This window comes from Amphimedon queenslandica, unplaced genomic scaffold, assembly GCF_000090795.2.
Source record: "Amphimedon queenslandica unplaced genomic scaffold, v1.1 AMPQUscaffold_13361, whole genome shotgun sequence".
Taxonomy (NCBI): domain Eukaryota; kingdom Metazoa; phylum Porifera; class Demospongiae; order Haplosclerida; family Niphatidae; genus Amphimedon; species Amphimedon queenslandica.
The window spans coordinates 103,129-128,399 of NW_003546403.1; the positions used below are offsets into that span (position 1 = coordinate 103,129).

Genomic DNA, 25,271 nt, shown 5'->3' on the forward strand with positions numbered 1-25,271 from the left:
ACTTATAATTGGGTCGAGAGCGTATGTATTTCATGGCTATAGCTACGTCACGTTTTTTTTAATGCGTTTAAGAGGGTGAAGTCCAAACAGAGGTCGCTTTTGTGGGTTGATTGTTTTTGTTGAAGAATTTTGCGATTATGTTGATGTTTGTAATTATGGAGGCTCTCTTTTATATGAATTCTCTTTACCTCTCTCCCTCTCTCTCTCTCTCTCTCTCTCTCTCTCTCTCTCTCTCTCTCTCTCTCTCTCTCTCTCTCTCTCTCTCTCTCTCTCTCTCTCTCTCTCTCTCTCTCTCTCTCTCTGCCTTTCTTTTTTTGTCTTTATGCATGCATAATGTACTCTCATTTTCCTACCCTTTCTCTCTCTTTCCTCCATTTCCTTTCTATTTTCTTTGTCTCCTCTTTCCTTTTCTCTCTCCTCCTCTCCCTCCTCTGTCTCTTGTAGGTAAATATATGGCGATACGGAGATTTTCGAGAGGACAATGCGATAGAATTTGGATACAAGCGTCAGTGAGGGCATCCTTGTGTTTACGAGAGAATAAGAGAGAACGAATAGCTTTTTCAAATCAAAAGTCAATTGTAATTATTATCAATAGTACTAATAATAAATAATAAATAACAATGATAGCTATAATAATAATAAACTTTGTTTTATTTTGGGAGCTAAGATAAATTTTTGATAATATACTTTGTATAAAATAACCCTCATAGTCCAGTGAGTGCTGCAGATGCATATACAATCTACAGTTTATTATGCTTAATGTTTATATTAGAAGCACTGGGCTTACTTCTATAAGATACAATGATGCACTGTAATACATAATATGCATTACAAGCTACAGACTACAGTACTATTTCTTTAATACATAATGTGATAGATTACTTGGACTTGAATCTTGCTCTACAGTATGTGTGGCGGGGTCCTCTTGGTAAAATAACCTGTTAGTCGTGGCCATTGGTAAACAATGAGGATATCGCTTCACTTTCTCTATCCCGTGCCTTCAATGTTTGTTAAAAGAGATGCATAATGCATAACGTCATCTTGAAGGTTCTTACTTCATTGCTTGCTTGGTCACTCTTGTTATGGTAAACAATGGGGCCTTTGTTTACTTAGACTAGCTGACTCCCTGGTAATGGAGGAACTGTACTAGTTGTGGCTAAAGAAATGGGATGAATGGAGAGCTTTAAAGAGGAAGAAAGCAAGCAGAGAGAGAAAGGGAGGAAGCAGTTGCAAGTTTTCACTTGTTTGCTGCATATTATGTGTGTTATAATTAGGTTAATAGCATGCGTGGGCGCGTAATTTTTGTATAAAAAGCGCTCCTTGCAGCTCTGGAGAGTCATACCATTCATCTACTCTCACAATCTCTTGTCTTTCTCCTATCCCTGACTCGCTAACTGGGAATATTATAAACGTCAAGGAACTGTGCAAATTTGTCATTGCTATCTATTTTCTCTGTCGAGCAAGTAAGTCGACAACTTGAGAGTTTGGCTCATGTTTCATCTTTCTTTCTCCCTCTCTCTCTCTTTCCCTCTCATAGAATAAGAACCAATCACTCAGCCAAGATGCAATACTTAGAATTACCAAGGATTCACGTGGCAGTCGTATTAATCCTCTTCCTCCTAGCCTCAGCCTCATATTCACTCCCTACAGCAGCACCAGAGAATGGTCAGGAGACAGCCAACACCTCTGTTACCACCACAACTCCTCCAGCATTAAATTCTTCTGCACAGGAGGTTGAAAATGAGCTCAAAGCTGGTTCACTGAATGCTGGAGCAGCCCATCACTTCCCACACTGTCATAGAAAGAGAAAGAACTTCACCATTTCCTATCCTGGTAATGAGCCCGGTCTAGTCTGTAAGGATGGTCGTGAGCCTTTCCCATACTGCGAAGGAGGATGCAGGTCTCTTACAAGAGTGATCCAAAGCCCACCGTTTGTTGAAAGCGTATGCAACTGCTGCTCTTTCCTTGATGCCGAGGTCAGAAAAAGAACCGTTGACTTCAAATGTACTGACAGCAAAGGGAATGAGGTAACAAAGAAAGTGCTGATGTACTTCCCAAGGATTACGGACTGCACTTGTGTGAGGTGCGGTCAACAGCCAAATGTTAACATTAAGTGAGCTTCAGTAGATCAAACGGTCTTAGGACTTAATCTTGGCAGGCAATAACGTATCCCTTTCTACATACATGTATATCAAATTATAATATCTATTTGTTGTTGTTATTATTATTATTATTATTATTATTGTATAATAGCAAATCCGAGAAATTTTAGTAATCTTTCTCCCTCCCTCTCTCTCTCTCTCATTTTTTCTGTGTCTTATATCATTCATTATGTCTCATTCTCCAACGTGTCATCACTCAATATTTGTACTGATTATGATAGCAATTTCTTTTAAAAAAACACTTGAAACTCAAAAGTAATTGCAAACCTCATCGTTATCACCATTTGACGCACCTTATACCTGCAAATGTGTTAGCCATTCACTCAAACAGTGGACTGTGTTAGCAGCTCTTGCTACACAGTGATTGCAATAACAAGCAGTTAGAGTTAGACTGCTGGCACTGCATCACCATCCCAAAATAGCACCCTTATACTCTTCCTGTCTTGTATATAAAATGATGCAACAAAAGCTAAAATATTTGCTTGCAAGGCAGATGTTTGTACACAAGGAGAGACTGGCATTCAATATTTTGTATACCTAAACAATAATGCCTTCTTTGTCAATCTTAATTGCATGTCTTATATAGCGTATCATATATGAGGGATTGTTAGTTGCTACAGTACACTGTCCTGTTGTGACAGAGTTTGGAGCAGCCTTCTGCTGTAATATTAATTACAAAGCTGTTAGTATGAATGAATGAATGTCATAGTGTATTTAATCCAATGTGTCAATTTACGATGCAATAACAAGCTTACTATGATAGCAGCTGTTTTTAATGCTATTAAAGATTACCTCCTACCTTGTATGAATAGCATTGACTCTGACAAACATGCATACTTTGCAGCTGAACTGTACTTGTATAAGTTTAATTTGACCCACACATACATTACTATTGTTACATTCAAACAAGCTATTATTTATATATGCGTGCATGCAAGTTGTATGCATATTACAAACACACAGTGTGACATTATATGCTAAAGATCTGCTCAAACATGCATGCATGCAGACATGTTTACCAGGGCTAGCTTGGGCAGCAACAAGTCTATTTTTACATGCTCTTACTCACTTGCTCTCGATCACTCTCTCTCTCTCTCTCTAATTACAAGTGTTGACACATCATTGCATGCAATTACAGGGTACAAGACGCATGACTTCGTTATGCAATTGCTATCTGACATTATCGCTGACTCTCACTGAGAGCTGAAATCTAACAAAAGAATAGCAAGCACATAAGTGCAAACAAGCATGAAGTTGTAACGGAGTGATGTGTCATAATGCACTTGTGAACTCTAACAAGTTGAGCTATTGATTTCTGCTAATCATTATTACATATCCCTCTCAGATTTAATCTGCTACATATCAAATTTCATAGTACTACTGTGTCATAAGGAAGGGCATTATGCTCTAGCGTCAAAGTGAAATGGGACAATTTGCCTGTGGCCAATAACAGCAGGTTTACTATTGTATGCTATAATTTGATGCAAAATCTAATATTAAACAGACAAAGAGTCTTTTTATTATCAAAACATATTGTACGCTTAAAGCACTCCCTCACAGCTAAACCAGCAGTACACAGTTCAAGAGTCTGTCTCTGTCTGTGTGTGTACTACACTATCAACATCAAGACACAATTAATGGTAGCAAATGAGAGTTACACCTACACTTATTGATAAGCATGGCTTAGCTAGCATGCAAGGAAATGCATGATATCTTATCATTGCACACATCAGCATGACTGTTGCTAGATAGAATCCCCCGGTAGTTCTGAATAGAGTAATACTCAAGTAATTCAATCTCTATTGTATAATGATGGGTGTAGTAGCATAAGCATACATGTTACAGCTTGTAGTTCTGCTATGATATTAAGAAAGGTTAATGCCCCACATTAAAATGCTCTTCATAGCTCATAAAAAGAGTTTGTATAGCTAAAGAGAATTGAGTGATACATCATTGGATACTGGAAGTCAGGCATTTAAAAAGCTTGTTAAATGGGCTGTGGAGCAAATAGCTGAAGTATTGCTTGTGGCTTTGTGATTTAATGAAGTATGAAACGAAGAGAGGTTAGAGTGACAAAGCAAGATAACCAGAATAAGCGTCAGGAAGGCACAACGGCCACACATGTGCACAAACCAGCTACGCACAATTATATAAGAAATACAAAGGATAATCGACTTCATCAAGCACTTTGATGTTGCCTATTTTTCCATTTATGACTTTAGCAGCCTTTTTATCATTGGATATTTAGCCTTAAACGAAAAGGTTTATTTTTCGACCGTACTACAGTATTTCACTTATATGGCATTTAAATTTTGTTACCATGCATGCAATCCAATGATTAAAGTCTAGACCTGTCTTCCTCTGATGCCTTTCTCAGAAACATTTATGAATTCCTTGATACATTAGGCTCAGTCTCACTGCCTGGCTCTCAATCACACATAATCAGCCTCAATGTAAATAATTACTGCTTAATGGAGTGATAAAATTGCTCTAATGGCCATCTAACTGGAGTGCATACAATAGCATGCGTTTGACCCACAAGCAATATCGGATTACCAATCCTTGATTCTGTTATCATAGAAACATAGGGTGTGTCGAGCTGTTATAGTCTCCAGACAGGACGTGTTACACAGATATAACAATCGTTCCCATCCAATTAAACAAACAAGAGAAGTCTAGAGTGTTTACTTCACTTGTGCTTATTATGTTTCATTACAAATAAATGCATCATAATGTTGAACCTCATGATTCCTTTATAATCCTATATCCTGTTGTTTTGCCCATATATATTCACTGATAATTTACATTGATTGACATATCTAAACATCCCTGCAACTGAGCTCCTACCAAAACGGTCACTGGTCACACAAGAAAGCTGCACACATAATAAGGAGTAAGCAGTATTCATGCACTAATCTATAATACATGCGTTACTATTGTAGTTATTAACTAATAATTAACAATAATTAATTCTGAGTGGGTGTGACCGAGTTTGTGGAAAAATATCTAATCTTAATCTTCGAGGTAGCCATGGTTGCCATAGGGCCTCTCCTTCTCCAAATGGTATTGTACTTTAACTCTCTCTACTTGGTTCTCCTCTACCTTTTTGAAGTGGGTCTTATCTGCTACAAAGGTAAACAGTAAAAATGTATTTTTAATAATAATTGTTTAATTAAGTACATATTGCCATGGCAACATGGTGCACAGTGTAAACAGTGGTACTCATAGTTTTTATAATGATCTTCTCTCCTCCGTTCCCTCTCTTTCTGCCAGGTTTATTTTTTCCTTACCCGACAAGAAATTTCGTCCCTGAGCTTCTCTTGCTGGTTTTGATTGCAGCACTCGATGGAGCTAGAATTTTTATGTGTAAGACTACCATATATGGTAATAGATGTATAATCGAGTGTTGGAAAAATTTAAATTTAAGGACAACGTACTTTATGTAGTATTTTGTTATAATTTATTGATGTTCAAGGACTATGTAAGAAGTTAGAGCTGATTCTGACTGAGTTATAAGCATTTATAAATACTTGCCATTTTATGAAATATACCCTGTACTATAGCCCATGGTTTTTTTCCAAAAATGGCTCAAAAATCACTCCCAATTTTTATTACATTTTCTGATACATAGTGATGTCCTTATGCTGTGTAGAAAGTTTGAGCTGATTCAGACTTAAATTTTTTGAGTTATGGCCATTTTTTTAAATAGGCCAATTTCTGGGAAAATCCCTGTACTATAGCCCATGGCGTTTTCCAAAAAATGGCTCCGAAATCACCCCCAATTTTTATTACATTTTCTGATACATATTGATGTACTTATGCTATGTAGAACGTTTGAGCTGATTCCGAGTCAAAGTTCTCAAGTTATGAGGATTTAAAGAAATGAGCAAATTTATTTCAGTGGCCCTGCATTATGGCTATGATATTTACCAATCAGCACTTATCAAAAATAAGATCCTAGCTCAATTGTACTTTATTTGAGAATGATTCTTCATGTACAGTACATGTACATATGTACTGAATTTAAATGAATTAATTTGCTCATCATCTCTTAGGCATGAAAGGAAATTTAACTCAAACAATCCTCCCCATCATAGTCTCACTGGTCATTCTCTTCCCTCTCTTCTTTGGATATCTATTTTTCATATTGTTCCAAACTTACGTGTAAGGAAACATTCTACATTTACATACACATAATACTGTATTTTATACATGTACATGTACATAAACATTATGGACCTACATGTAGTACATGTACACTCAAAGACAAAATCAGTAGTAGCTTTTACTCTATTCCTCAATAAAGTGATATGCTACAAAACTGAGGTGTCATTTTCATACAGCTTTATTATACAAATACACATGTACATGTCACAATTAAGAGATATGTACATGTAATTCAATGAGAGTTGATATTGGCATGTATCTGTACCTATAGCTGTCTTGTACATTAAATCCTTTTTCCGCATATCTTAGTAATATCATTATTCACATCAGTGATGCAATACAGAGTTCATTCGTATATGAGATACGGGTATAATGACATTTTGTCTATATAATTCAAGAATAACACTTGTCATTATGCGTGTTTTCCTATTACGGTCATTATAGCCGGCATCCCAGAATCCTACTATTAAATTTGATTTCCTCTTCATTATTATCATAATCATAATTTCATTAATCTTGTCCGTACGCCCACAATATTTGTACACACACACACACACATGCATAGGATAGCTGGTAATGTCCTTGTGAATACTATTTAGCACACGTCACTGTTTTACAAGTAAAGGAAGCTTAGCAATAATAGCACTAATAATTATAGTTACTATACTCATGAATGAGAAAGAGGCCGGACCTCACACACACACACACAACACATACGTGTACTTCTTTTATCTTTATTACATGTACATGTAATATGTGTAATATGTAATATGTGTTATTACATGTAACATGTAATATGTGTATACATGCATTGTGTTCTATGTAAACTTGTACACGTATGTACATGTACATGTATGTCACCTTATATACGCTTGTATGCCTTGAGGCTATGAATAAATTTTTGTAATTTTTATGCAATGAACGTACGTCTACGGTATTTATTCTTTTCTCTTAGCTTTTCTTAGCATACATGTATTTTATTCAGCTTTTCTTAGCATACATGTATTTTATTCTAGCTCTTTTATATGCGTAATGTACATGTACAATGTACACATGAAAGAGCTAGAATAAAAGTAAGTGTGAGAAAAAAAGAAATATTATTAGACGTACAATAATTTACATGTACATGTATCTGTTACATGTGTCCTTTCTACATGCCTTAGTTTCTGTAATTTTTATTAACATGTTTGTGGTTTGTGTACTGCACTCACTATCTGAATTATTTAACAAATAAGTTTCCTTTGGTATACATACGTTATCCAATACCTCTCCTCTTATTGTGTCTCTCCCTCTTTCTCTCTAAAAAGGCATTTCCTTGTGTCAACTAAAGAAACAGCTGTTTGAATGTGTGTGTCTTTACCTCTGGGCTATATTTTGGCATAATTTAATGGTCATTCTTGTAGTGCGTGTGTGTGTGTGTGTGTGCTTAATTTATTTTAACATCTGTTAGCTCTATAGTCTATAGACTGTATTAGCCTCTTGTCCGTGTGTGTTTGTGGTCAGAAGGAAAATTTATGATTATTGTTTGCGATTATTAAACTTATAATCAAAACTGTCGATACTTTAGTAAGTCAGTGTAATATCGATAACAGTATACCCATTACTCATCGACCCATGGATTACGTCATGCTTTACATACACATACACATACAAGGGTTGTTAACATGATTGTACATGTGCTTGAGTCCCTAGCTGAACCACAAACACAGCCAGAGAGATTAATCTTAATTATGTACAAACCAATGCATCAAAAAAAGGCTAAATCTAATCTAGTCTGTCATTTTACGTAAGATGTACATATGATATATACCAAATACATGCGTACATACATACATGTATGTACAAATTGATGTACACTGTGTTACTGTGTAGGCTTCAGCCCTTGGTTTAATTGTTTGCTTTTTATGGACATAATCTGTTCCTGTTTATTACATTTGTTTCCCATGTATGCTTGTATACCATCACCCAAGGCTCTACTTATTCCTTTGTGCGGCTAAAGATTTACCTTTGAGATGTACAGACAGGACGTATTTGTTTATAATGGTCAACTATATAATTCGTTTGCCGTTTGTGTGTTTGTGAAGTGAGTGCCTTGTAAAGTCTAATAATATATGCTTGTACATGTACACACACACACACACTCACACACAAACACACACAGCTGGTCTCTGTGTATATGTACGTGAGCATGTGTATTTCTGTGCATGTGGTTAAACATTTTAAATTAATGTTTGTAATAAAGGTAATTAATAATGAGCTTTTCTTCCCATCTATGCATCTGTATTCCTAATAACAAAGGCTATCTTTAGAAACTGTTTTTACAAACAGACAATAAGCAAAAAACGATGTTACACATGCATGGCATTCGTGTGCATATATGTACGTGTACATTTTTGTCTCATATGCATCTCTATGTGTGTACAACAAACCTCACCACATTCGTATGGTTTGTATACCATATGAAAGCCATTGAAGAAGAGATGCTGGTTTCAGAGTATTAATGTGGTGGGTAATATTAAATGTGGTGGCAGCTGATTGGTAGCTGTTGGAATGAAGAGGTCAAACACTTTTATGTGTTGAATGACATGTCATGACTATCAGGAAAATATTGTTAAAATTCAATACTCTGATGAATGATATTATTAAACCGGAATCTATATATGGTAAATCTATTCCTGTAAGAACTTCACAATAGCCTATTTGAACTGCATGGCATTAGTTTTAACTGTACAAGAATCCCCAATAGCTAAAATGGATGTACTATACAGAGTATGGGTGGGACGTCTCTCTCTTTTTTGCTTCTATCATCTCTCCATTCGATTCTAATACACAATACAATGAAGCAGTATCTTTCCATTTCTATCCCACATACATGCACACGTATAAACATATGGTCACAATTATTCTCAATATTTGGCTAAAAAGAGTTGTATACATGTCACATCGATCAAACATTGATCACAACAGGTGTATTAAATTATACTCATGCAGTAGTATGCCTTTCAGCCAACGAACACTCCCACACCTTTCATGCTAGCATACCTACACAACGGGGGCACACACCAAGTCACGAGCTGTACAATTCATAGTAGCCTAATCCTACTACATGTACATGTACATGCCCAGCCTCTATATGATCACCCTCTCTCTCTCTCTCTCTCATCCCACTGGCCTTCTCTCCCACAGACGGAGTTTAATTTGTTGCAATTTGTAAACGATACAACACTTTCTTACTATAGTGTGTCTTGTAATCGTGGGTCACGCGTGTGGGAGTGATTGAGGAAAGAAAGGAGGAATTTAGAATCGTTTCTCATTGCATTAGTCCCACAGCATGCACACACACACCCATACACATTATCTGCTATTGCATTACAATCCATTAGACACTTCCCCCTCCTCCTCAACTTACTGTATTATAATATTGAACTCTTGATTTGTAGTTTTATTTATATTTTGATTTTTGTTTGATTCTTGACACACAGCACATTCTAAATGTACACATATCAAAATATTCACATATTAATTACATGTACTTTTTAGCTAAATTAAATATAATTATCCACTCTTGATATAATAATAACTAAATAAAGACGTATTACGTTACCTGCTACTCATATTGATTACCTATTAATTGACACACATGTACATGTACTTGTAATTATTAAATTTTATTCTTTTTTACAGACTGAGAATAGAATTGGTAACGATATCAATTGGCTATGCTGGCATGGGAACACACCTAGTGCTAGGAATAATCGTCCTCTGGCTACTGATAAGGGGAAAGGTCAGCTAAAAGCGATGAGGAGGAAAAAACAAATTTGAAATTTATTTTTTACATGCACACGCCATCAACGTACACACAAAACCAATAACCACATTTTCCACACACGTGCACATAATTCCACTACACACGCATGATAATGCACACACACACACACACACATACTTTAGAAACTTCAGTAAAGAGGTAAAGGAAGAGTACAAGAATTTCATTTTTACAATGGAGGCACCTGGGCATCACTTGTATGTATATACAGTACTAACTCTACTAGTTCTCATTATTATTAGTGATATGTCGTGGTGGTGGTTTGATATTTTATTTTTAAGAAAAAGATAAAGCCAAACTCTTTTGCACTAGTATAAACTACTCCAGGATACTCGCCCTCTCAGCAAGAATTTAATAATTACTGAAGGACACACACATACATACACACAGACTGTAAAGAAATGAATTAAATTGTCAGAAGCCTGTCCAGTGCCATGTTAAGAGTATTGACATGGAACAGCTAGGTTGGATCAGTCTAGGTTTGGTGTGACATTAATTTCATTGATTCGTAATACAGTAGAGTCCTGCCTGTGTCCTATAATGGAAAAAAGAGAGAGAGGGAGGGAGGGAGGGAGGGAGGAAGGAGAGAAAAAGAGAGTTTGTAATGAAAAACATCCGTAGCCGAAATAAAGGGGAACACACAAACACATACTAATAACAAAAAGTCCCAGGAAACACATGTGATCTGTAAATACATTAAACTTGTAAGCTGTAAAGTGCATTACAGACTCATTGGCACCAACAATCGCCTACACAATATGTAGAATGCACAGTCATTCTCAGAGTATCCCATATATGCAACCTTCCTACACAACCTGAACTACATGTATACACCACGTATCATATTATACATGCATACACAAACAATACATTCGTATACGATGAGGTGACTAGTGCCTCTAATGCCTCTAATGAGCTCACGGTGTCCCTTTGACCTCCAAAGAATGCCAAGAGCGTAGACAATCGGCAACTTTAGCGTCAACAACAAAGAGATTAAAAGAAGGATATTATAAAATGTTATGCCACACATACAACTCTTGTACAAGGCATGCCATCAGTGGTATACACATAAAAAGAACTTCAGGCGAGTAGCAACCAGCTGGCCACAAATATGAGAGAGAGTGTGTGTGTGTGTGTAATAGCATTATTGATCAAGATGACATCATACACATTGTATGCATTGTACTATTGTCCTTCCTTATCAGAGGATTACAATGAAGGAAGACCATATACAGTACAAAGACCATACAGAGTGTACATGTACATGTATTTTATTGGTAAGAGACCTTATACAGTGACCATGTAACTGTCTTTATCAGTAGGAGACCATATAGAGTATACTTAGAGAGTAATTACCAGTGGGAACCATGTATTGAGTAATAAAGAGGGCTCCTTGTGACATTCACAGAGTAGAATCAGTTCTGTGTAGGATATAATTGCCAACTATAGGACTTCTATAGTTGCATTTGATAAAGGACTACCATAACTGAGTCTTTGTAATTAGCAGTAGAGTAAATTGGGACATACAACAGTGTAGGATGAGCAATAAGTGTAGTAAGCAGTCCAAACTCATTCAGGTGGGCTCACCATCAATGTCAGCAAACTTTCAAACCACAAGACTGTAATGCCAAGCGTTTGAAATTATAACGAACGGCTTATGAAATAAAGAGAGAGAGTCCAATCTTATTAAGCCTCTTCTTATCAGCTAATGATGAAGGTCAGCCAGCGGTGACACATGATGAAGCTGATAAAGAAATAACTCAATTGTGGGTGTGAATGTGTGACATGACTGCCACTAATAAGAATGATTAGCAAAGACCACCAGAGACACAAACAATAAAACACAATAAATGAGAGCTAAAATACATGCTTAATGCGATTATTACCACACACAGCAATAATTGGACAGTTATGGTCTGACCTCATTCTTATGTGTGCATTTGATTATCAAGTGGGCTTTAAAGAGGCCACATGTATGTTTGCAAGCAATAACAGGCTGGCAGGAAGGGGAAACTGCAATAGTGGAACTGCCACTTAGTTAATCTAAATATTGCTCGCATTTGGTACATGTATATTATACTGTAGTATATAACTAATCAAGTACTATAATTATTATTATCATCATTATTATCAACACTGTTAGATCTAGAGGGAGGTTAGGGAGACTTTGGTCTCACTTTAGTCTTTTGCTAAATTTTGTCAAAAATGACTTGGAGAGATTTCTTCATTTTTATATATTTCTTCTCATACACATACATGAACTTATGATGCATAAAAAATTTGAGCTGATTCCACTCAAGATTGAATTTTTCTACAAATTTTAAAAAGTTGTTCCAAAATTGGGATCAAGTCCCTGTACTATAGTACAGGGACAATGGCAAAATTTTTTACCAAAAATGAAAAGCAGGGAATTTTCCATTTTTATAATTTTTTTCTGATACATATACATGCTCTTATGTTGTGTAAAAAATTTGAGCTGATTCCAATCAAATTTGGATTTTTTACAAACTTTCAAAAGTTGCTCTAATTGCCATGTATTGCTTGCTTGGCTTGTCATGAAACATGCTGCTTAGCTCACTTAGCATGCTCTGTTGTTATAATATATCAGATAAAAGCTAACTGAGACAAGGTAAATGGAAGCTGAGCGTAAACAGCTAGCACAAAATACCGACCTCACGAAATCAAACGGCAACAGCCATACCATGCACCCTTTGCCTTATGGCAGGCTGGGGCAGGCTCTGTTAAACCTGTGTGAATGCAGCAGACTAATTTAATAAAATGTCACGGACTGGGACATCAATCAAGTCGAGACGTGACTTACGGATGATTTCACTGTTTATACATTAAAACAATCACATGTCTCAGACAGTGAGAGAAAATAATACCCAATAGTGCTACCCCTCCCTTAATAATATCCCTCCCTTCCAGCAAATCTAATACACCGCATGAGTATACGTATATACACACGTATACACAGTGAGAGAAAATGCAATAAAAATAAAGAATTCCCTCCTAACCATTTTTGATGAAACACAATTAGCCTGTATCAACAACACAGACACAGACACATAGAGAAGGATCATAATGTACATACATGCATGCCATTTAATATGATCAAAGGCTAGAACTTACACCTACAAAGACTATTTACAAAGTCTAAAGGTCCCACATTTAATGGAATAACAAGATAACTGGAAACCATTATGTATATTGGTGTGGCTCGGAGTGTTCCATGAGCATGTGTAAAGCTTTTGCAGGGACAGGTGCCAATAATTGCAATCAAAACACATAGAAGGGAGAAGAGAGAGTGTTAGTGTCATATGTCAGTCCTTTATGATCACATAGCCCATGCTTTATTGCATTACTCTAAGGTTTAGACTCTAAGATGTGTGTCCTTTTCGTGACTTTAAGTTGTAACAGACGGACACTGTTGTCACAGCTGCCACAGAGAAGAGAGAAGAGCCACGCTAGTCTAATAGTATTGAATGCAGTAAGCCTAAAATATATAACGGCATATATCCTTTAGGGTGGAGCTCTTTTGGCAAGGAATAGTGTGACATATAGGTGAGAAATGATATTATAATGACCTTAAAGTGAACATCATACATAATATTCTAAAAAATACATTTTGCAGCTACACACACACACACACACACTCAAATGCAAGCTAATGTTTTCATAATATAATCACTTCATGAAAAACAACCGAGACAGAGAGGCAGAAGGCACAGACAAACTAATAGTATCGTATTACAAAATACGATTACATAACATCTGGAAGTTGTTACAACAACGTTACTCAATCTCTTTGGAGTTCAAGGTGTGCCATTAATATACTACGTAGTCAGACCCTTTATTGGATGCTTCAGATACAAATGAACTCTAGCATAATCATATTATAAATATAAATAATTCGATAATAATTACTATACAAAATAACATAGGTATTGCAATATTGGGCAAAGCTCTTACTAATGAGTGTTTCTGTATACATGCATACATCTGAGTGTGACTAGGAGGCAGAGTCTCTTAATCTTTTGCATTCCTTCTAGTTTAAATGTACAAATATATAATATACAACCACAACTAAATGCTCATTCATTTATTGGTACATGGAATAAGTATATATGTGTATTATATATCATACTAAACAGGTCTATATACAAAAATATAGACCTGAGGTGGGTGTCCAAGGATGTGATATAGCCCGAGGGCCGCAGGCCCAAGGGCTATATCACATCCGAGGACACCCACCAAAGGTCTATATCTTTTGTATATAGACCAGTTTTAGTATGTTATATAGGATATATTTCATAATGATGACAGCATTTCTGAATGGCAGGTCTATATACAAAAATATAAACCCGACTACATCAAAGGATGATGTCATAATTATGAGATATATATATATATATATATATATGGAAGTGGATTACATGCATAGTACAATAAATTATGTGGTGCATACTGTATAGAGGGAAATTTTGGAGAGAATTAAATTTGGGGAATTTGGCGTTTTAAAAGCCATTCACAAAAATAAAAATCCACCATTTACAAGCCATTATGCGCATGCTCAAATGGCACATGGCCACAAATTTGCCAAATTAAAATCTGCTGCCAATCACCAAAATTTTAGCAATTCTCCAAATTAAACTCCTTTCAAAATTTCCCGCTATATGGTACCACTATAAAGGGCCACTCTCTTCACATATGGGCTTGTATACTAGTAAGTACATGGAATATATATATATATATATATGGAAGTGGATTATAGCACAATAAATTATGTGGTGCATACATTTATTAGTAAAGATGGACCTCTCTCTTCACATATGGGCTTGTATACTAGTAAGTACATGAAATATATATATATATATATGGAAGTGGATTATAGCACAATAAATTATGTGGTGCATACATTTATTAGTGAAGATGGACCTCTCTCTTCAAATATGGGCTTGTATCTACTACACTGGATCAAATGGAAACAGTGCATGTGGGTCCTCTGTGCATATGGCTATGTGTGTTACTCATCAATTACAGCTCATTAAGCAAATAAACACACACGCTTTCAGTATCAATTATAATTAGGGAACTCTGTCATTGTTTCCTTTAGGACTAACCATTTTTACCAATTATAGATGAATGGTAGTAAACATACACTAATAACAATAATATGCACAAACTTATTCAGCACATATTTAACTATTAAGGCTTAGCTGACTGTTTGATTCCAATGGCAACTTCCTTTTCATTGAAGCCATTCTCTCAAATATAGCACATACAACAGTTAGCTGATAATGCAACACAATACAAAGCAAAGATACATCAATAGGTATATAATATTATATAAAAACCACAAAGTCTATGAGGGGGATCTTACAGCCATTTCTAATGAAACCTTTTAGTAGCGATTGTCTCACTACTAATGCAGAGGACAATTAGCTAACAATGTGAGACATACAATGTACGCCTATCAATTATAGTACAGAAATCACATGGTCCGTCACGAGGTCCTATAGCTCCCTTTGTTAGAAGCCGGATAGGGACTACCACATACAATGTACACGAATGTATATGAAGACCCATCCATTGGTTCATTATGAGGTCTCTATGTCTTATAGGATTTCCCAACCACAAAACCTTTCCTATTTCTTCCTTCACTTACAACCAGACAAAATAGCCAGACCATTATCCATTAATATAAAATGCGTGAGGGTACCATATAAAACCGCATCCAACTAGACGAAGCACTTACACTAATGTGTATAGCCACCCATAACCACTTCAGTTGGTGTCTTAATTGCACAAGTATAAACACCTGATTAAATGGCTTACAACTATTGGAGACCCACAGCTGTTGCAGCTGGGGTTTTATGTAATAATGAGTAACGAAGGGATATGCAGAAAGTGCTATTAATAAAATTTTAAGGAATATTAAGCTCCGAGTCTTAAAATATCTCATTGTTTACACCAAGGAATGAGGAATACAAGAAAGAAGCAAAATAATATATTATTATTATTATTATTATAAAGTTGTTGCTAATATTATGCTAATTGTGATCAATTCTTGGAGGAATAGTCAAAGGGCATATTTTGCTTAATATCAATAACACACATGGCAGTCGATATTATGTGACTAGTATGACTTCTGTTATGTCTGCCATCAAAGTTTAATCTTCATGATAATTGTTTTTTAAAGGGAATGAGAATAATGATATAACGCGAATATAAGCATATTATGGAGAATATCCACTTAACACATGAAACATGATATAAATGTGTTCACATGTATTGCACATGCAGACACACACACACACACACACACACACACACATACATGCATGTACATGTACATGTACATGTACATACATGGCAATGAGTTAAAGATTAATTTCCTGCCATTAGTCATTCCACACAATGATTCTACAATCAATATCATCACTCGCAGACTACACAAAATTACTTGCAATCATGAAATCACTCTCATACACATACCCACAAAGCTACAAACACAAACACACACACACCTACACCATCCTTATAGACAAATGTACACATAGCATGTACCCCGTAATGGCAATAATTAATTTCGTTAAAATAATCCGAAGGCGCCCGACTATCTATAAGTAGAGGGACATTCCAACAGTACATTAGAGTGTGAAAACAACATAATCAACAAATTAGGTTCCTTAACTAGGCAATATGGCTATGCTAGTAATGTTAATTGGGTGAACGACATACTCCATAATACAAGAATGCACTAGATTATAGTCCGCTGCGTTAGGCTTTGCAATACATGAAGGAAATAACAAGATTAGAAACCATTTCACCTCAGCGACACCAATGTAATTGACACGGACTGTTTCCCAGTACAAACAGGATTATGTAAGGTTACATAAAGCGTACATTGCCACAAGCAAATGGGTATGTCTCCATGTGTGAGCCAAAGCAGGCTAGACGCATCAATAATGCTATACTTTGGCGTGAGCTGTAGTCCTGGTAAAATAAAGAGAGAGAGAGAGAGGGAGAAAAAAGACAAGATTTGTGTACATATGCTCCAAGCTAATAAGTATAATGTATGAATACAACACCCTGTCTAGAGCCAATCGTTACTTAATGTGCAAACATGCTACGTGTATATATTATACCTCCAATCAGAATTGGACACATATGCACACACACACACACAGAGTCTAAATGAGGGCAATATGCATGCACTAAAGCGTGTATGTTGACACAAAGTGTACGAGCAACAACAAGGAGGTGGCCAGGAACGGAACGTCAAGTATGATCTAATAAGTCGACTGAATTGAGTTAGTTGCTTCATTAAGGATGAGAGTGTCGAAAACCATGCACTATTGGGCATACACGCTTTCCTTTTTGATCAGAAGAGTAGGGACTCTAATTAATCAGACGGAAAACACGGGAACAAAAACAGTCCGAGCAGATAATCCCCTAAAGCAATAGACCATAATTAGATCTGTAATCAATCTCTCGACCTCACAACACCTGGTCAGGAATGAGTGACCCTGAAAGGCATTGTACAACACAGACAACAATATAGTACAATATTAATGAATGATGCCTGTGGGTAGCCACCCGCCAGCAATAATGTGAAGATAATTAATTTAAAGGCTAGCCGGCCCGACTACCATATTACATGTACATGTATGTGCTCGCTTCTAATTTATTTGTGGCTAAGCGGCCCTTTGTCCATATATATCCAAAAGCAAAAAATATAATTACCATGTACATTAGAGACACATGTATAGATGCAGCGGTACATTTGAACATGTTTCATACACAGGTGTTATTTTTAGATGGTAAGAGAAAGGTGGAGGAGATGAGAGAGACTGATGGCTTGGATTATTAACCACAATATCACAGATTACTTAGTGGAAGCAACCCACAGCAAAGACTAGAGGTACAAAGAGTTTAAACTAACCTTTGTCTGCTGTCTGAGATACAGTTCAGCCACCCACACTTTCCCCACCAACAAAACTCACACAATATACACAAGATGGGTGTAACAGTGCATTAATGATCACTATAATACGTATTACATAAACATGGGAAAAGGCAGACAAAGTGCAGACATAGAGAGGTATCTCCCTAGATGAAATAAGGGTTGGTCTCTACCGCTTAGCAGATGTGAGTATTATGCGGTAGATAGTGGCTCCACAAAGAAGGAATAAATGACATCAAACTCTCAGTCCAGCAGCTGGATGGGCTTGCTAATGACACATTGTGACTATGCGGTGACACTCATAAAGGAAATTGGGGTTTTACCTTGCGTCTTCTTGTAGTTCTTCCTTCTCTTCTTTTTAAATACGGTAATCTTTTTCAATCGAGTGTGTTCAATGACTGTTGCTGTTATTTTAACCGTCTCTGAACTTAAGAGAGAGAGAGAGGAGGAGGAAGATGGGAAGAGACACAAAGTTAAGAAAAGGAGACATAGAAATGAATATTTATTTGGACAATAAACAAACAAAATAATAACATAGTGTTGACGATCTTTAATTATGTGTCACTATGCAATTAATGCACCTTACTACTGGCCGGCCAATCAAAGTGAAGTCCTCTGAACCAACAAGCAAAACCTAAAAACATTTTAAACCTTAAAACATGGAAATTTATGATGTTATCCTGCATAAATAATAACTGTAGCCTTTCCACATTAGAGATATTACCGTACTCTTTCAAGAATACATTATGATATTGTACATGTACATGTACTTCGATTCAGCAATGCAATAATGCTATGCATAAGAACTGAGATACATCTACACTGTACATGTAAGACGGGCATAAATACAGACAGTGTTAACAATATGAAAGGAAAGAGACGGTAGACTATAGTACACAAAAACACCAACTCACTCACGCACACGCACACACAACAAATAGATAATAATAATAATAATAATAATAACGCATTGACTTCCTGAGCAAAATATGCCCATAATTGGATAAAAGGCAAAGGCATATACATTGTACACGTATGCCCCATACTTTTATGACATTACTTTGTTGAGGAATATTTGAGATCCTGTCTCGGCCTCGAGTGAATTCACGACGAGTGTATCATTGCTTGTCACTTTGTGTTGTCTGCCAGCTAAATGGTACAAACGGAAAAGATAATTACGCGTGTCATGCTTTAGCATACCTCGCGAGCCATCAGAGGCTTCTAGTACGTAACAAGGCGGCTAATATTATATTATTATTATTATCATTATATACTCGGTGGTATTTGCTTATTTATAAAACTGATAAATTATAAGGATTTGTGAGTGATAAGAGGTCGGTATGGGTGCAATCCGATAAACACTGGAGAATATAATTGAGTTGTGTTTCTTGAGACATACTCTAATGAGCTCTTACAAAGCTACCACAAGGTCTATGAGTGTAAATAAACAATGTCTAACAAATGATAGCAATATAATGGGAACGTCTTGTAATTAATAATAATTAGAATAATAGCAGCATAGTAACAATGTAATTAAGCGGAGGATGAGAAAAAATTTTAAACATTTTGTTTATTTACTCGACATTTTTGGCAAGTTACCAAGGATTGACACTTTCTCTATGAGTTGAGCTTTTAATTTTTATGCAATTATAAATTCTATGCAATTATAACATGCTTGTATTGTATGTATTAGCATCGGAACTATGTACATACTGTACATGTACATTCAGCAGTCCTACCGACAGACAACTATTCACTCCTGTGTACCTGACTGATGATGTCACAGGCACATCTTTAAAATAGTTCAAATTTTATTTCATTATCAGAAAAATTTAAAGGTCAAGTAGAGCTCTCCTTGACAAAAATGAAATTTTAAAATAACTTTAAAACTCTTTGCTATAAAATCCTTAGCAAAATACATGTACGTGTATACATGCATATGTGTGTAGTACACTTGACTGTTCTATTAAATTTGTATGCTTTAAAAATTAAAATAATTATCATAACATTATTTACCTAAACATACAACAGCAAATAATTTCGATTGAGTAGCAGAAGCAATATCTGTATTTACTGCCTCAAGTACACCTAAAATAAAAATGAGAAACTTTAATATTTATTATAATTATCAAAAGCCCATTAAAGGTAGGAGGGCCCCTAATAATATATTGGACAATGAAATAGAAATATTACAATGCAAACCATTGCTACAGGTCTAAAGCTATGACATTTAAATTATATGGAGTATTGCAATAATTCATTTTGTCTCCATAAAATTCATTATGCAGTAATTCTCGTTAATTATAAATGAATTGTGGCATCGTGTTTACATCAGCTAGTCCATTACATCAGGTAGTCTAACGTCATTATTATCTTAAACCGTGTCTTAATGAATAACCTCTATTTCCAGGGCAGATTAGACCCCATCCTTCTTATGGAACCATTACAAAGCCTTACCAAAACCCACAGGTATAATCACATTATTAACAGTCCCAAAATAATTATTTAAAATAAATATTTAATATTAGCAATTAAAAATAATGTAACCTTTTCTCTTGAGATATTCTTGAGTGTTAGGAATAACAGCATAACTTCTACACATAAAAATATACGATTATTTTCTCTTAATTGTTAAGATTTTTCGTTAATTATCATTTTAGTATTTTTGTTAACATACCTGGTATTACAAACTCCTAGATTAGAAACTCTTCCAGAAAATGGTACCGCTTTCTCGCACAACCTAGCTCCGCAGCCACGCAAAAACAATGTATTTCTAAGCAAATAGCAACCAGCCATTGTGGGAGTGGCTATACCACGTGTACACCACGTGGCTCGTTAAGGCGGAGTGCCCAGCCAACATGGCAAAGCATTTGGATGCCATTTGTCACAGAAAAGGTAAAAGGAACTGTGAATGAGTAGGAGGTTTTCTTTTTTAGATGGTGGATTCGCTTTGGCTGGCTCTTCGTTAACTGGCAACACGTGGGATGGTGCTTTATGGCTGTTTAATGATTGGGATCATTACATCAACTGTCCTAATATTGAATTGGAGGCTTTTTCTACCATCACCGGACACAATGACATAACATGGTAAATAATAATAATATAATCGTTAATTATTCATAGAATCAAATAATGTTCGGGCTAACTTAAAATTTAGACAAAAATATAATTTTATAATATTCAAGAAAATGTGGCCAATTTTAGCCATTTACCGTATAGTGAGAAATTTTGGAGGGAATTAAATTTGGCATTTCAATAGCCATTTGCCAAAATAAAATCTGCCATTTTGAGCCATTATATACATGTTCAATAGCACGTGGCCACAAATTCGCCAAATTAAAATTCGCCAATCACTAAAATTTAGCAATTTGCCAAAATTTTAGTCCCTTCAAAATTTCCCGCTAGTATACGGTATTGGTTTAGTGTGTTTTTATTTTGACTAGCTGATTATTGTGATTTTAGTTAATTGGGCAAATGTGGCGATTAATGCTAAGTGGGTTAATTACTAAAACTAATTTTCTTATTAAAAGTCAATAAATATTAATTAAGTAATTTGACTACTCCCAATTATACTACGTTAGGCTAAACCAGTCAAAACTCCTTGTAGCGGCAGACAGTGGAGATATTGAGATATGGGATGTCATTGCCCCTGGGAATATGCTATCATGCGACTCTGCCCTGTATGGAGGACATGATGACATGGTCTTAACGGTCTGTGTACCGAAAGTGAAAGAAGAGAAAGAAGGAGAAAGCATTGTTAGTGGGGGTGGGGATGGACGGTAAGCAGCTGTAGGAGATAGAGATTTATTTGCGTGTTTTTATATTAGTATTGTTGTATGGGATGTAAGTACAGCTAAAGTAGTTTGTAAGTACAGAGGTATGTGTGTCTGGTCCTTGCTCCTTCCTTTGTTTTATTCTTTTTTGTTTAATAATTTAATTATCTAGCTCATGTTGGATGGATTACTGATATTGACTATCATCCGTCTCAACCCAACGTCTTCATATCAACTGGTCTGGTATGAGCACTGATCATTCTTTCAGGCCCTTCTCTCTCTGTTTCTCCTCCTTTTCTCTCTCTCTTCTGTTAGGATCAGACGTTAAGGATTTGGGATACAAGGCAGTCTTCTCCAGTGACTATGTCTCTTAAAGGTAATTAGGTTTTAATATTTTATGTAGTTTTTGGAACTGCAGGCAGGAAGCTTAAATTAAAAGCTGTAATTGGTCGATTTTTGGTAAAGTTTTTGAATGGGTCAATTTCTGAAAAAATCCCTGTACTATAGCACATGGTTTTTTCTGAAAAATGGCTTTAAAATCACCCCCCAATTTTTATTACATTTTCTGATACATATTGATGTACTTATGCTATGTAAAAAGTTTGAGCGGATTCCAACTTATATTTTTTGAGTTATGACCATTTTTTAAAATGGGCCAATTTCTGAAAAAATCCCTGTACTATAGCCCATGGTTTTTTCTGAAAAATGGCTTTAAAATCACCCATGATTTTTATTACATTTTCTGATACATATTGATGTACTTATGCTATGTAGAAAGTTTAAGCTGATTCCGACTTAAAGTTTTTGAGTTATGACCATTTTTAAAAATGGGCCAATTTCTGAAAAAATCACTGTACTATAGCCCATGGTTTTTTCTGAAAAATAGCTTAAAAATCACCCACGATTTTTATTACATTTTCTGATACATATTGATGTACTTATGCTATGTAGAAAGTTTGAGCAGATTCTGACTTATATTTTTTGAGTTATGACCATTTTTTTTAAATGGGCCAATTTCTGAAAAAAATCCCTGTACTATAGCCCATGGTTTTTTCTGAAAAATGGCTCAAAAATTACCCACAATTTTTATTACATTTTCTGATGCGTATTGATGTACTTATGTTATGTAAAAAGTTTGAGCAGATTCCGACTTAGATTTTTTGAGTTATGACCGTTTTTAAAAATAGGCCAATTTTTGAAAAAAATCCCTGTACTATATTTCTGAAAAATGACCTAAAAATTACCCTCAATTTTTATTACATTTTCTGATACATATTGATGTACTTATGTTATGTAAAAAGTTTGAGCTGATTCCGGCTTAAATTTTTTGAGTTATGACCATTTTTAAAATGGACCAATTTCTGAAAAAATCCCTGTACTATAGCCCATGGTTTTTCTGAAAAATGACCCAAAAATCACCCCCAATTTTTTATGACATTTTCTGATACATATTGATGTACTTATGCTATGTAGAAAGTTTGAATGGATTCTGGCTTAGATTTTAAAGTTATGCCCATTTTAAAAAAATTGGTCGATTTCTGGAAAAAATCCCTGTACTATAGCCATTAGTGCATGCCAGCAGTTATTATGTATGTCACCACATCCTATTATAAAGGTATAGCTTCCACTTGATCACATTACACAAACACATGCACATACACAAATAATGACAGGGAGATTGAAGCCTTAATGTAGAGACACATAATTGAGTTTATATAACATAACTATACTGTATTAAGTATAGGTTATACACCGAGGTAGAGGTTTCTATGGTATTTATTAACCGAGCGACGCAGTCGCGAGGTTAATAAATACCACAGAAACCGATACCGAGGTGTATAACCAACTTCTACCATGACACTTGAAAAACAACTACCAGCGCTAATAATAAGACCACAGTTGACATACATACAACATATCTAACAGGCTAGGCCAGTAAAGAATCAACCAAACTTGACAAATGGACTAATAAGAGCATAAGCGTAGAGTACCAAACTGCCAATCAATTAATTATTTAACGAGATAGGTTTATATTTTTACGAGCTAGGTTAATATGAAAAATAATTGACCTCCAATACTGCAATCTGATTGGTCAATCGCAAGGTGGCATTGTAGAAGGACAGGTAGTGTATTGCAATGGTGTCCTTAAATTATACCCCATGGTTTTTTTCCATAAAATGGTTTTAAAATCACCCCCAATTTTTATTAAATTTTCTAATGCATAATGTCCTTCAATTCCTTATGCTATGTAGAAAGTCTGGGAGTCAATTCCATTAATTTTTAGAAGTTCTGAGCTTTTGAAAATTTTGTCCATCCTTTGCTAATAATTGCATACCTTCACTCACTCCCTTTTCTTTGTAGCTCCTCATCATGCAAACTGCCTCTGTGTCTCGTGGTCAAAATATGAAGATAACTTTATTGCATCCGGAGACGAAGCTGGCTATCTTTATCTTCACGATCTCCGCCTACCAGTCAATCCTAATGCCTCCCCTTTCTATTATAGACTACATTCCAATGCTGTTCATCGTCTTTCATTCTCTCCAACTGTCAAAGGACTTGTTGCTTCTGTTTCTGATGACTCAACAGCTAAACTGTTTCATTTCCCCACTCAGACCACCGTGTAAGTGAATTTAATGAATCTGGGTAGCTACACAATCAGTATAGCACTTATATTTTGCAGATATCAAATTTTTGCATATTTTTTACGGAATAATTATTTTGTGAAATTAAATTTTTATGCTACATCCTGTTCAATGAATTTATGAATTTTTTATGTAGCAAGTGCCTAGCAGGAACTACAAAATATAAGTGCTATACTGTCAATGGAAAATAAAAATTAAAAAAATTTCAGTTTTTGGGCTAACAGCCAAAGACATGGTCTCACACCCCCTCATTTAATTAGGTTTACCAGCTCATCCCATGCTGATTTTGTTCATGGGTTATCATGGCAACAGGACTCCACCTCTTTCCTAACGTGTAGTTGGGACTTTAAGGTTTATCGCCATGAGTTCAACGAGAGTATGATACCTGATCCTGTGACACCCTCTGTTGTACCTCTGACGGTATCAGAAATGCAGGACGATTCACTTTTTGAAAATTTTGTAGATGAAGATACAGTGCATGCAGAAGCAGACATGGCTAAAGGAAAGGGGAGAGAGAGAGAAAGGAAAAGAGACAAGACGGAAGGAACTGATTGTAATGGCATGAATGAGTCTTTGGGTTTGAATGGAAAGCAAGGCCAGGCTGCCTTGGAAACTAATGGAGGAACTCATTCTGATGTGGGGTTGGCAAAATGATTACCTTATGATATTGATAATAATATAATTGATAATAATAATAATAATACTAATAATAATAATAATGGTTGTTAGTCT

At 35.6% G+C, this 25,271-nt stretch overlaps 4 protein-coding genes and 1 long non-coding RNA gene across 5 annotated transcripts in view; 4 read left to right on the forward strand and 1 right to left on the reverse strand.

The window, feature by feature from the left end:
• Nucleotides 1-538, forward strand: part of LOC100632625 (staphylococcal nuclease domain-containing protein 1-like) — a 30,878-nt gene extending 30,340 nt beyond the window's left edge. Inside the window, exon 27 of the mRNA XM_019997624.1 lies at nucleotides 445-538. Within this exon, the coding sequence (XP_019853183.1) occupies nucleotides 445-513 (69 nt within the window). The 3' untranslated portion in view covers nucleotides 514-538. The remainder of the gene's footprint in view (nucleotides 1-444) is intronic.
• A 766-nt stretch (nucleotides 539-1,304) lies between these two features.
• On the forward strand, nucleotides 1,305-2,417 carry LOC100631491 (uncharacterized). Its single transcript, XR_002185202.1, has 2 exons — nucleotides 1,305-1,463; nucleotides 1,538-2,417. It is a non-coding gene; the product is annotated as an uncharacterized LOC100631491 (long non-coding RNA).
• Nucleotides 2,418-5,001: 2,584 nt separating this feature from the next.
• LOC100631618 (transmembrane protein 216-like) lies at nucleotides 5,002-10,467 on the forward strand. The gene is made up of 6 exons (XM_003387174.3): nucleotides 5,002-5,055; nucleotides 5,105-5,295; nucleotides 5,436-5,528; nucleotides 6,218-6,326; nucleotides 10,014-10,113; nucleotides 10,281-10,467. The coding sequence occupies exons 2-6, from the start codon at nucleotides 5,193-5,195 to the stop codon at nucleotides 10,290-10,292; spliced, it is 417 nt and encodes a 138-aa protein (XP_003387222.1). The 5' UTR covers nucleotides 5,002-5,055; nucleotides 5,105-5,192; the 3' UTR covers nucleotides 10,293-10,467.
• A 2-nt stretch (nucleotides 10,468-10,469) lies between these two features.
• On the reverse strand, nucleotides 10,470-20,955 carry LOC105313039 (50S ribosomal protein L21-like). Its single transcript, XM_019997627.1, has 7 exons — nucleotides 20,802-20,955; nucleotides 20,672-20,718; nucleotides 20,141-20,212; nucleotides 19,185-19,273; nucleotides 18,706-18,758; nucleotides 18,448-18,551; nucleotides 10,470-10,690 (listed from the first exon to the last, which is right to left on the reverse strand). The coding sequence occupies exons 1-7, from the start codon at nucleotides 20,918-20,920 to the stop codon at nucleotides 10,626-10,628; spliced, it is 549 nt and encodes a 182-aa protein (XP_019853186.1). The 5' UTR covers nucleotides 20,921-20,955; the 3' UTR covers nucleotides 10,470-10,625.
• LOC105313040 (methylosome protein 50-like) lies at nucleotides 20,942-25,259 on the forward strand. The gene is made up of 8 exons (XM_011406154.2): nucleotides 20,942-21,019; nucleotides 21,061-21,211; nucleotides 21,706-21,903; nucleotides 21,952-22,001; nucleotides 22,070-22,140; nucleotides 22,213-22,273; nucleotides 24,259-24,517; nucleotides 24,800-25,259. The coding sequence occupies exons 1-8, from the start codon at nucleotides 20,983-20,985 to the stop codon at nucleotides 25,191-25,193; spliced, it is 1,221 nt and encodes a 406-aa protein (XP_011404456.1). The 5' UTR covers nucleotides 20,942-20,982; the 3' UTR covers nucleotides 25,194-25,259.
• The last annotated feature ends 12 nt before the right edge of the window (nucleotides 25,260-25,271 follow it).

Coding starts and splice junctions, on each gene's coding strand:
- LOC100631618 (XM_003387174.3), top strand. CDS start 5,193: ATGGTTGCCATAGGGCCTCTCCTTCTCCAAATGGTATTGTACTTTAAC. Junction 5,296..5,435: donor GGGTCTTATCTGCTACAAAG/GTAAACAGTAAA, acceptor TCTTTCTGCCAG/GTTTATTTTTTCCTTACCCG. Junction 6,327..10,013: donor ATATTGTTCCAAACTTACGT/GTAAGGAAACAT, acceptor TCTTTTTTACAG/ACTGAGAATAGAATTGGTAA.
- LOC105313039 (XM_019997627.1), bottom strand. CDS start 20,920: ATGGCTGGTTGCTATTTGCTTAGAAATACATTGTTTTTGCGTGGCTGC. Junction 18,759..19,184: donor CTCAAATATTCCTCAACAAA/GTAATGTCATAA, acceptor AAATGTTTTTAG/GTTTTGCTTGTTGGTTCAGA. Junction 18,552..18,705: donor ATTGGCCGGCCAGTAGTAAG/GTGCATTAATTG, acceptor CTCTCTCTTAAG/TTCAGAGACGGTTAAAATAA.
- LOC105313040 (XM_011406154.2), top strand. CDS start 20,983: ATGGCAAAGCATTTGGATGCCATTTGTCACAGAAAAG. Junction 21,020..21,060: donor TGCCATTTGTCACAGAAAAG/GTAAAAGGAACT, acceptor TTTCTTTTTTAG/ATGGTGGATTCGCTTTGGCT. Junction 22,274..24,258: donor AGTGACTATGTCTCTTAAAG/GTAATTAGGTTT, acceptor TTTTCTTTGTAG/CTCCTCATCATGCAAACTGC.